General features: G+C 45.5%; 1 protein-coding gene across 5 annotated transcripts in view; it reads left to right on the top strand.

Moving 5' to 3' along the window:
• Nucleotides 1-12,708, top strand: part of nfatc3a (nuclear factor of activated T cells 3a) — a 91,581-nt gene that overhangs the window by 64,504 nt on the left and 14,369 nt on the right. For all 5 annotated transcript variants that reach the window (XM_090238919.1, XM_021607747.3, XM_021607746.3 and 2 more), the window contains exons 7-9: nt 6,337-6,392; nt 6,594-6,720; nt 8,662-9,831. In XM_090238919.1, coding sequence (XP_090095045.1) covers nt 6,337-6,392; nt 6,594-6,720; nt 8,662-9,831 — 1,353 coding nt within the window. The remainder of the gene's footprint in view (nt 1-6,336; nt 6,393-6,593; nt 6,721-8,661; nt 9,832-12,708) is intronic.

The raw sequence follows: 12,708 nt of genomic DNA, 5'->3' as shown, positions 1-12,708 counted from the left end.
GGGGGGTTGGATGGGGACTTCATGCGGGGTGGAGTCATCCTGCAGGATGGGGACTTCATGCGTGGAGTCTTCCTAGGGGGGTAGGATGGGGACTTCGTGCGGGGTGTGGTGGATGGGGTCTTCCTGGGGGGGTTGGATGGGGGGGTAGGGTGGGGACTTCATGCGGGGTGTAGGGTGAGGACTTCATGCGGGGTGTGGTGTATGGGGTCTTCCTGGGGGGGTAGGGTGAGGACTTCATGTGGGGGGTAGGGTGAGGACTTCAGGGTGGAGTCTTCCTGCGCGGGGACTTCATGCGTGGAGTCTTCCTAGGGGGGTAGGATGGGGACTTCGTGCGGGGTGTGGTGGATGGGGTCTTACTGGGGGGGTTGGATGGGGGGGTTGGATGGGGACTTCCTGGGGCATACAAATAAATGCAGTGGCGGTGCGCTGCTCCTAAATACGATTTATGGAATCTCTACTGGACTCTCTTCTTGAGTTGTTAATTCCCATTTTTAAGATGACAAAAGTCACTTTGAAAATAAATGTTTGCTAAATGACCATATTATGTTTTTATTACTAGCAGTAATGGAGGACTTTTAGTGAGTTGGTTGTGTGTGTTCATCCAGTTTACCAGTTCTTTGTGGGCTTCAGTTAGTTATGTCAATGGACTGGACTGCACTGCAGATAGGGGAGGAGTGAGAGAGGTAGTAGAGGAAGGGGAGCCATAATGATGCAGGCAGGCGAACTCTGATCCATCTGGCTACAGCAGGTCTGTCAGTGTGAGGTCTGGTCTTTGGCTCGTTCGCTCATCACCTCCTAATGCTAGGAAAAGCAGAAAGGTCCTTTCCCTCTGTCCAGATGAAACAGGATCACATGCATTGGCTTCATGCTGACTTCTATCACTGTATTACCTGCTCTGGGGGAGGGAGGGAGCAGTTTGGCTCAGAGGAAGGGGAATATGAAAAATGCAACAAAAGTATATTATTTGACCAGAGTGAACCTCATCAAACAGAGGAAAAGGACCCCTAGATGGAATGACTGACTATACTGACTGACTATACTGACTGTACTGCACTGACTATATTGGCTTACTGACTGACTGTACTGTACTGACTATACTGACTGACTATTTTTGCCTACTGACTCCACTGGCTTACTGACTGACTGTACTGTACTGACTATACTGGCTTACTGACTGACTGTACTGACTTTACTGACTGACTATTTTGGCCTACTGGCTTACTGACTGACTGTACTGACTACTGGCTTACTGGCTGACTGTACTATTTTGTCCTACTGAATTCTACTGGCTTACTGACTCTACTGGCTTACTGACTGACTGTACTGTACTGACTATATTGGCTTACTGACTGACTGTACTGTACTGACTATACTGACTGACTATTTTTGCCTACCGACTCTACTGGCTTACTGACTGACTGTACTGTACTGACTATACTGGCTTACTGACTGACTGTACTGACTATACTGACTGACTATTTTTGCCTACCGACTCTACTGGCTTACTGACTGACTGTACTGTACTGACTACACTGGCTTACTGACTCTACTGGCTTACTGACTGTACTGTACTGTACTGTACTGTACTAACTATACTGGCTTACTGACTATACTGGCTTACTGACTGACTGTACTGACTATACTGACTGACTATTTTGGCTTATTGGCTTACTGACTGACTGTACTGTTCTGGCTTACTGACTGACTGTACTGTACTGACTATACTGGCTCTACTGACTTACTGACTGACTGTACTGTACTGACTACACTGGCTTACTGACTCTACTGGCTTACTGACTGACTGTACTAACTATACTGGCTTACTGACTGACTGACTGTACTTTACTGTACTGTGCTGACTATACTGGCTTACTGGCTCTACTGGCTTACTGACTATACTGGCGTACTGACTGACTGTACTGACTACGCTGGCTTACTGACTCTACTGGCTTACTGACTGACTGACTGCACTGTACTGAACTGTACTGTACTAACTATACTGGCTTACTGACTGACTGACTGTACTGTACTGACTATACTGGCTTACTGGCTTACTGACTGACTGTACTGACTATACTGGCGTACTGGCTTACTGACTGACTGTACTGACTACAGTGCCTTGCGAAAGTATTCGGCCCCCTTGAACTTTGCGACCTTTTGCCACATTTCAGGCTTCAAACATAAAGATATAAAACTGTATTTTTTTGTGAAGAATCAACAACAAGTGGGACACAATCATGAAGTGGAACGACATTTATTGGATATTTCAAACTTTTTTAACAAATCAAAAACTGAAAAATTGGGCGTGCAAAATTATTCAGCCCCTTTACTTTCAGTGCAGCAAACTCTCTCCAGAAGTTCAGTGAGGATCTCTGAATGATCCAATGTTGACCTAAATGACTAATGATGATAAATACAATCCACCTGTGTGTAATCAAGTCTCCGTATAAATGCACCTGCACTGTGATAGTCTCAGAGGTCCGTTAAAAGCGCAGAGAGCATCATGAAGAACAAGGAACACACCAGGCAGGTCCGAGATACTGTTGTGAAGAAGTTTAAAGCCGGATTTGGATACAAAAAGATTTCCCAAGCTTTAAACATCCCAAGGAGCACTGTACAAGCGATAATATTGAAATGGAAGGAGTATCAGACCACTGCAAATCTACCAAGACCTGGCCGTCCCTCTAAACTTTCAGCTCATACAAGGAGAAGACTGATCAGAGATGCAGCCAAGAGGCCCATGATCACTCTGGATGAACTGCAGAGATCTACAGCTGAGGTGGGAGACTCTGTCCATAGGACAACAATCAGTCGTATATTGCACAAATCTGGCCTTTATGGAAGAGTGGCAAGAAGAAAGCCATTTCTTTAAGATGTCCGTAAAAAGTGTTGTTTATAGTTTGCCACAAGCCACCTGGGAGACACACCAAACATGTGGAAGAAGGTGCTCTGGTCAGATGAAACCAAAATTGAACTTTTTGGCAACAATGCAAAACGTTATGTTTGGCGTAAAAGCAACACAGCTGAACACACCATCCCCACTGTCAAACATGGTGGTGGCAGCATCATGGTTTGGGCCTGCTTTTCTTCAGCAGGGACAGGGAAGATGGTTACAATTGATGGGAAGATGGATGGAGCCAAATACAGGACTATTCTGGAAGAAAACCTGATGGAGTCTGCAAAAGACCTGAGACTGGGACGGAGATTTGTCTTCCAACAAGACAATGATCCAAAACATAAAGCAAAATCTACAATGGAATGGTTCAAAAATAAACATATCCAGGTGTTAGAATGGCCAAGTCAAAGTCCAGACCTGAATCCAATCGAGAATCTGTGGAAAGAACTGAAAACTGCTGTTCACAAATGCTCTCCATCCAACATCACTGAGCTCGAGCTGTTTTGCAAGGAGGAATGGGAAAAAAAATTCAGTCTCTCGATGTGCAAAACTGATAGAGACATACCCCAAGCGACTTACAGCTGTAATCGCAGCAAAAGGTGGCGCTACAAAGTATTAACTTAAGGGGCTGAATAATTTTGCACGCCCAATTTTTCAGTTTTTGATTTGTTAAAAAAGTTTGAAATATCCAATAAATGTCGTTCCACTTCATGATTGTGTCCCACTTGTTGTTGATTCTTCACAAAAAAATACAGTTTTATATCTTTATGTTTGAAGCCTGAAATGTGGCAAAAGGTCGCAAAGTTCAAGGGGGCCGAATACTTTCGCAAGGCACTGTATACTGACAGACTATTTTGGCCTTCTGACTCTACTGGCTTACTGACTGACTGTACTGTACTGACTATACTGGCTTACTGACTCTACTGCTTACTGACTGACTGTACTGTACTGACTATACTGGCTTACTGACTGACTGTACTGACTACACTGACTTACTGACTCTACTGGCTTACTGACTGACTGCACTGTACTGTACTGTACTAACTATACTGGCTTATTGACTGACTGTACTGACTATACTGACAGACTATTTTGGCCTACTGACTCTACTGGCTTACTGACTGACTGTACTGTACTGACTATACTGGCTTACTGACTGACTGTACTCTACTGACTGTACTGTACTGACTATATTGGATTACTGACTCTACTGTACTGACTGACTACTGACTGACTCTACTGACTGACTATACTGTACGACTACTGTAGGGCCTTGATGAGGGCAGAAGGCGAGTGGAGAATGATGTGAAAAAAACTGTGGTTGAATTGAAATTGCATTTAACACACCAGGCATCAGTGTTTTTCCTTTCTTCCATACAAAAGGTCTACAAGCTACAGTTATTCTAGCTGTCTGAATAGCCCTCATTGTTTTGGTAGATATCATAACACATGGATGTGTTTTTAACTCTCTGAGAAAGGGGTGTATATAGAACATGTTTTTTCTCTGAGAGGGAGGGGTGGATGGATATGTTTTCTCTCCGTCATCGGGTAGGTTCCTGTTGGAGCTTGTTTAGTGGTGGGCGGAGGATGGTGGCAGAACATGTGGGGCCCTCTCCCTCCTCTCTCCTGCCTATTGAATGTCAACATGTGCTGCAGAAATACACTCAGTATTCTGAAGTCAGACAGAGCTAAGGCACTCAAGGTCATTATTCAGGCATTACTAGAAAGCTGACTCAGATACATAGAGGATTAGCTAGAGCCCCCCTTTCACAAAAAGAGAAGGAACCTTCCAGTAGAGATACAATAGCCTAAAGTGGCTTATGTCATAAACCTGTTCTGTTTCATTCTGTGGGACGGTGGAATCTCCACTGAGCTCTATAGAAGAGTCTAATGCACCACAGGATTACTGGGGCAAAGACTGTCATCTGCCTCTGTTAGGATGAGATCAAGGGTCTTCCTAACTAAAGTAGTATGTTATCTCTCTGAACAGTTATCAGTTAAGAGGAGATCAGAGAAGGGCCATCTACTATAGATGGCTATTAGAAGGGGAAGCGTTTGGAAAGAAAAGCAGAATACTGTAGATGTACAGGACTTAGCCTATAACTACAGTACAGCTATAAGATCCCATTGTAACGATGGGGAGTCTTTCAGCAGGCATTAGGGCAGATTGTTTTGGGGAAGCCCTTTGGTTAAGTGGAGAAGTAACACAGGTGCAGTCAGATGTAATCAGATCCATATGTTATGAACAGCATGAAACAGACCCATTTTTAATTGCAAGTTAGTGTGGCATCATGCCATTTAAAAAAAGTTGTAGCTACTTACGTGACTGCAGTAGTTGTGCAGTAGTAGCTGAATACATATCTGATTTAGTAGTTGTGATGATCGTAACTTCTCCTTAACCGCAGCAGCCCGTTATAATTCTCTCAACTGTTTTTCTGAATGGCTGGATGCCTAAGATGTCTGGCCAGATCATTAGATCTGTAGGAGGAAAACTGGAAAATAAGGGGATGTTTCCTTTCCTAAGCCAGCCAGAACTCTGGCAGTGCAACGTAGCCTAGCGCGTGGTGGACCGACTGGCGGAGGGAGGCAGGGATTTTAAATAAATAGAGTTATTCCACTCGTCTCTCCATAATGTTAACCAGGCAAGACAAACAGCAGGATATTTAGACTTTGATTACTTTTTAATAGCTGTAAAAAATACTCTCCACAGAGTTTTTGTGTCCATGAAGATGACATCATTGAGATGTTTCTGGTCCCCCAGCCAGAACCAATTGAAATCCCTCTGCTTTCCGAAGTTTTTCTGTGGTTCATATTGAGCCATGTCTGCTGGGGCAGGGAGTCTTACACTGACATGATGATCATTAGGAAAATAGAAAGTAACCCAGAAGATATATTAGACAAGACTTAAAGATGGGTCTGAAATATAGTGCAATGATCATAGATTGTCTTCATAATTAGGTTCTTTGGCCGGAGTGTATTGCATGTCAGGTGCATTGAGCTACTTGACTTATTCAACTCAGCATTACTGTATGATCTTTAGATTTAATGGTCTTGGTTTTCTATTTGAAAACTATTTGACAGATACTATAATTCACTTCCTCCCAGATTCACATTGACATAGGAATTAGTCCAAGAGCTGGCAATTCAATTAGGGGAGGATTTGATGGAGTCCTTCGTGTCAAATGTGTCTGTTGACTCCATCTGTTTGTGGAGGAGGAGGAGGTGGGTTGACTCTATGCTGAATCCCTATGGGTGCCATTCTGCCATTTATTCATTAATTCACACATAATTTGAAAAGCAGACAACGGGCCGAATGCATTGTCTCTCGCCAGGCCCAGCCTGGAGTGGGAATGCTGTGATCTTGCCGTCTGTCAAAATGGAGTCCTACAATGTGTTTTACTCATCTGTCATGTCTTCTCTCTCTCTTTTTGTCGTTTTAGATGGACGACCCCAGTGGGAAGTGGAGGCGAAAATCATCCGTGAGAAAAGTCAAGGAGTAAGTAGAACACAAGCTTTCTACACCTCTCTGTAGCTTAGCTGTTACAAACATGATGTATATTATTCTGTATCATTAGGCTATATTTTTACAGCTGTTATATTGATGTAGCATTATTCATTCATTATTACTAAAGTATCCTAACTAATGTGAATGTCTGTGAAAAGTGGAAACGTTGACTGTGTTGGATCCTTCTCCCAGTCGAGCGTCGTAGTGGAGGTCCCTCCCTACCACAGTAAGACCGTGACCTCGGCTGTTCAGGTGCAGTTCTACGTGTGTAACGGCAAACGGAAAAGGAGCCAATCACAACGCTTCACTTACCTGTCAGGTAGGAGGATCTACATTCTACACCAATCATAGTGCTTGAATTGCAAGTCTTTAGAATCACTGGCGGTTGTGTTCCACTGCAGATGATTAGATCTGGCAACACGTGGTGTTTAGCTAACATCTCATCAACCACATGTATATGATGTAGCAGTTGTGTGGTATGTGTGGCAGTTGGAGTGTTGTAAAGACATACTGGAACAGGATCATGTGGAGTCACGTTGAAACCTGCTTGTCACTCCTCTGTTGACCTCTCAGGGGGATTGACAGAAAGCAGATACAGCCATGGAAAGCAGCAGCACACGCATACAAACATACACACACTGCCGAGGATCCTGCTTTTGGGCTTAGCTAACTAACCCGGTTTTGGAGAGCTGTGAACTTTCCCTCCCAGTTTGCATAGCTGTGGTTAAAGAAGGGGCACCTCCACTAACAGTTACATGTGCACCCGCCAACTGTTATGTAAAGCACCATGAAACCCTATTGCTGTCTATTTCTGATGTGTATTTGCATTTAAGTTTTAGTATGCAAATCTCTGATCTCCAGGAACATTTGATTGCACACAGGAATTTCAAACGGTGTTGTTTGTCTAAAATGAAATCTCTCCAAGGCTGAAAATGTGTTGTTTTTTTTTTACGTGGATTCTACAGTTTCCTACTGTTTCTCATTAAGTCAAATCCCTGCATAGTTACTTGATATTGTTATTGTTTTCCAACAATAACGTCGAATCAACGTTAGTCAAAACGAAAACTGTGTTGGTGGAATATAATGACAAGTGAGCAATTTCTGATATCTACCACAGCATTGTGTGTGAGTGCGTTTAGATGTGTATGTGCCCCTCCACCCACTCTCTGTTTGCAGCACTTCGCCCACTCTTCAAGTGCTTCCTGTTTTCCACGCTACCCTACCAGGACAGCCAATTAGAGCACAGCACAGGAAACCTGCTCTGTCAGTGTAGACGCCACTATTGTTACCACGGACACCGCACGCTTAATTGTGGCATCACCGGCCCACCAATCACACTGTGCTACCTAGTGTGCGTGGGTAGTAGGGCCCTGGCTGGCCCGGTTTAGGGATGAACTGTGAGAAAAGAGCATCAGTTAACTTCTGAGATCCCTTAAGGAGGATGTCATGATTAGAATGTGTAGGGTTCTCAGGTGGTCAAGACAAGAAAAACTTTGTCATTAGGGTTGGCCAAGTATGGATAGGTGCTTAGGAAGACCCCTTCTGTCTCTACAATATCGCAGTGCCTTTCCCCTTCAAAACCAAAACATGTATAAAAGCACCATTTAACCCAATCTATCACAGTATCTCTGTCCCTTCCCCCTCAGACACAAGTCTTCCTGGCTGTATTCTCTCAGTAACATGCCTGTCAGAGGGAGGGCCCTGGGAGGTAGTAGGGGTACTAGGGGCTGTGAACTGGTTTGTCCTCCTCCTGGTTTCAGCATGGCTGGAAGGCATTTTGCTTCTCCCGATACTGCAGTCAACATGATGGCACCCAAACCCAACAACATATGCTCCCTCTCTCTGATTCAGAGCTGAGTCAAAATAAAACCCTGCCCGGTCACAAGCACCAGATTGGGAAATAGGTTACTGATTGGTACACAGCAGAGTTGTGCTATGCGCCGTTGTAAAGGTGCTCCGTTTAAGTAAAGATTTCTAATCTAGTTAACACATACATTCTGAACTTGGGTGAACCACAATGCTTTGACTTGGTGGATGTTGATCGGGAAGTTAATTCTGAGATTTGGCTATTTGTGATGTTCCAGAATTTGGTAAAACAAATGAGTACTGCCTTGTGTTTTTCATTTTCTGTTGTCATAATCATCACATACGTCACCAAAATATTTATGGCTGCAATGAAAGATTTGAATATATTAATGCTGGTATCATGTGAATGGCAATGTGTTGGTTTCCTGTACTGAGTCTCACTCACTGTCTCCAGTCCTGGTGAAGCAAGAGCACAACAGAGAAGAGATGGAAGGGCCCCCTGCTGTGCCCCCCATGCCTGGTATGTCCATGCCCCTGGCCCATGCTGCCAGCCTGGTCCGCAGTACCCACACCCAGCTGCCTTCCCCTGAGCAGGGCCACCCACCGGACGGCCTTCTGTCCAGCTCTCCCCGGGGCCTGGCTGCGGGCCCCGGCTCCAGCCTCCATACTCTGCAGCCTGCCTGCCCCCTCATGGGCTCCCCCACCTTCCAGCACCTGCCTCACCTCCAGGGCCGAGGCCTCCACACGCCTGCTGACTGCCACATGACGTTCCATCCGGGCCCAGCCCCTCCCAACAGGCCTTCCTACCAACACCATCCTATGCAGCAGAGTCACACCCACCCCGGCCTCCTAAGCAACCTAAATCCCAACCTGCCCTACAATGGCCAGCCCAGCCTTTCCATGAACACTGGGGCTCTGCAGAGCTATGAGAGGATGCCTTACCACCAGCAGCAGTCTGACCCCGGGGCCTCCCACCCCCACCCCATGGGGCTGGGTATGGTGTACCACTCCTCCCCATCCACCTCCTCCCAGCAGGCCTCCAGCCCCCACAGCCCAATCTCCACAGCCCCCCACAGCCAGCCCATGACCCACTCCTCTCACTCTGCCCCTCACCTGCTCTCCATGGGCTACCACTGCCCCCCCAACCCCAGCCAGGTGCCCTCACCCAACCACCCCATGGGCCAACCCTCACCCACCCTCACCAACCATCCGATGCAGCCCTCCCCCCAGCTGCAGAGAGCTATGGGGGGCTACCACCCCACCAGCCAGAGGTCTGCCTCCTGTCCCACTACCTCCAGTGCCCCTCCAGCCCACATGGTTCCCTCGCCCCATTCCGGGCCACCCTCCCCCCAGCTCCACTCCCTGCCCTACCAGTCGTCCACCTCCCCCTCCCCCACCGGCAGCCCTCTGGGCCCCCCAGCACACAGTCCCCAGGCCAGCAGTCCTGTCATGTCCAGCCTGTCCCCAGGCTCGTGCAGCAGCAACCCCGTGCAGCAGCACCCCCTTGTCTCCCAGCAGAGCCCCTTCCCTACGGAGGGGGAGAGTGTGAACATCAAGCAGGAGCCGGAGGAGAGAGAGCCCACCTTCAGAACCATCGGCCTGCAGGACATCACACTGGACGACGGTAAGACACAGCTCTGTCTGTCAGCCTCTCCATCTCTCTGTGTCTGTACTCACCACACTCTCTCTGTGTCTGTACTCACCACACTCTCTCTGTGTCTGTACTCACTGCACTATCTCTGTGTCTGTACTCACCACACTCTCTCTGTGTCTGTACTCACCACACTCTCTCTGTGTCTGTACTCACTACACTCTCTCTGTGTCTGTACTCACCACACTCTCTCTGTGTCTGTACTCACCACACTCTCTGTGTCTGTACTCACTACACTCTCTCTGTGTCTGTACTCACTACACTCTGTGGGGCTGTACTCACTACACTCTCTGTGTCTGTACTCACTACACTCTCTCTGTGTCTGTACTCACTACACTCTCTATGTGTCTGTACTCACTACACTCTCTCTGTGTCTGTACTCACTACACTCTCTCTGTGTCTGTACTCACTACACTCTCTGTGTCTGTACTCACTACACTCTCTGTGTCTGTACTCACTACACTCTCTCTGTGTCTGTACTCACTACACTCTCTATGTGTCTGTACTCACTACACTCTCTCTGTGTCTGTACTCACTACACTCTCTCTGTGTCTGTACTCACTACACTCTCTCTGTGTCTGTACTCACTACACTCTCTCTGTGTCTGTACTCACTACACTCTCTGTGTCTGTACTCACTACACTCTCTGTGTCTGTACTCACTACACTCTCTCTGTGTCTGTACTCACTACACTCTCTATGTGTCTGTACTCTCACTACACTCTCTCTGTGTCTGTACTCACTACACTCTCTCTGTGTCTGTACTCACCACACTCTCTCTGTGTCTCATTCTCTCTTGATTAGAGAGAATTTAAAAGCCCTTACATTTTCATTATTTTATTATCCTTTTAGAATTAAAAAAAGTTGCATTACATTACATTGTTGCATAGCATCCAGCTAACACGTGTTTTACAAAAATGCTTCTGTTTTATAACACTGTGGAAAAAGATACCTTCCACCAGTTACTGAATTCTCCTGTGTGAAATGATGTCTCGTTGTAGTGATTTGTATTTCATAAATACAGCACTTAAATCGTCAGTTGGGTTTTGTACACAGTAGGGTTGTTATTGAGTGGTCCTGACAGGAGGATTGGACATCATAGCAGCACAATAGACTAATGACTCTCGCACTATTGACCACGTCACAAATAGCTCATCCCCATCTGACACACACACACACACACACACACACACACACACACACACACACACACACACCAGTAAGGAGATTCATTCTTTGAGTTCAGCTCGTTTGTAATGACTGGATGTTACAGAAGTGGGAATACTAGGAAAATGTTTTATACCACAGAGACCACAGCCGCTGTAATTACTGTGTATGGAAGGCCCTTTTCATTCTGAAGAGGACTAATGTACCTCTATTTACGGTGGTATAACAAACTGACTGGAGAATGATGAGACTAACTCATTAACAGTGCCTCTTCACTTCAAGAACACTACAAATCCTAACTCGGCACAAGCCGTTTGAGAAATCACCATTCCCCATTTAGTTTCTAATCTGCCATGCACAGCCACTTCTGCTTCTCTGCACACTGGTCCCGCTCAGTCACGTATTCAAATAAACAGCAGTCAAATGGCCCATAGTTAATAAACAGCCTGGAGTGGCTGTGACAGAAAGTGTGTGTGCATCAGGAAGTGCTGTATTGTGTGCTAGCAAGGGCCAGGCTAATTACACGGTCCATTATCAATAAGTCATGTATGAAAGGCCATCAGACACAAGTTCACCAGCTGCATAATACACTACATGTGTATGCCTACACACACTCATACACTCAGACTTAGTCGCACAGTTGTGTGTACGCACGCATAATCATAATCAGTATATCCTTAATTACTCACTCTCTATTTCTCTCTCTCTCACACATTCACACACACATTGTGTAAGTAAAAGTCTGGCTGCCTCAGTCAATTTCCCTCAGACGGTGTAGCTACAGGTAACTGCCAAAATAAAGGAAACACCACGAGACAGAACAGCTTCAATGCACCTTGGCATAGATTCTACAAGTGTCTGGAAATCTATTGGAGGGATGCAACACCATTTTTCCATGAGACATTTGTTGATGGTGGGGGAAAAACGTTCCAGAATCTCTCATAAGTGTTCAATTGGGTTGAGATCTGATGACTGACACGGCCATGGCATATTGTGAAACATCAGCAAGTTGAGCAGGCCAAATGGGCCTGCCCAGCATTTTTATATATGACCCTGAGCATGATAATGGGATGTTAATTCCACACCAGGGTGGAAGCACTTGCTTTCAATATGCTTTGTATCCCTCATTTACTCAAGTGTTTCCTTTATTTTGGCAGTTACCTGTATATACCAAGAAGAAAAGTGTGAGAAAAGTTGTTGACTGAAAAGACTGACAGGTTCACCCTGGGATTAGTAAGTCCCTGTCTGAGCGAGGCCTAGAAATAGCTTCTGTGCCATGCAGGCTCTGTAGGACGCACAAACAAACATTCACACAAAACACACACGCACACACACTGGCTCTGTAGGACATCATGAAGCAGTGAATGACTGAGCAGACCAGGGTTCATGTGTATTTAATTATTTGTTATTTAAATACATTGTTTTCTGTATTTGACTATTTTAAAATAATGTGGACCGAATTAACTACTTCTATTGGAAGTATTTGAAAGTATTTTCGGTAACACTTTATTTGGATAGTCCATATGTAGATGCTCTACAGACTATCAGTAACATTTCAACTAACTATCTACTAACCCTAGCTCTAACTTTAACCCTAAACTTAACCTTTACCCTAACCTTATTCTTAACCTAACCCTAACCCTAACCTTAGCAAGCAGTTGTTTATCAACAGATAGTTTGTTGA

Source organism: Oncorhynchus mykiss, chromosome 6 (genome assembly GCF_057628025.1).
Source record: "Oncorhynchus mykiss isolate SJ-2025 chromosome 6, ASM5762802v1, whole genome shotgun sequence".
NCBI lineage: Eukaryota > Metazoa > Chordata > Actinopteri > Salmoniformes > Salmonidae > Oncorhynchus > Oncorhynchus mykiss.
The sequence above is the reverse complement of the archived record's forward strand: the minus strand, read 5'-3'. Positions and strand labels throughout refer to the sequence as shown.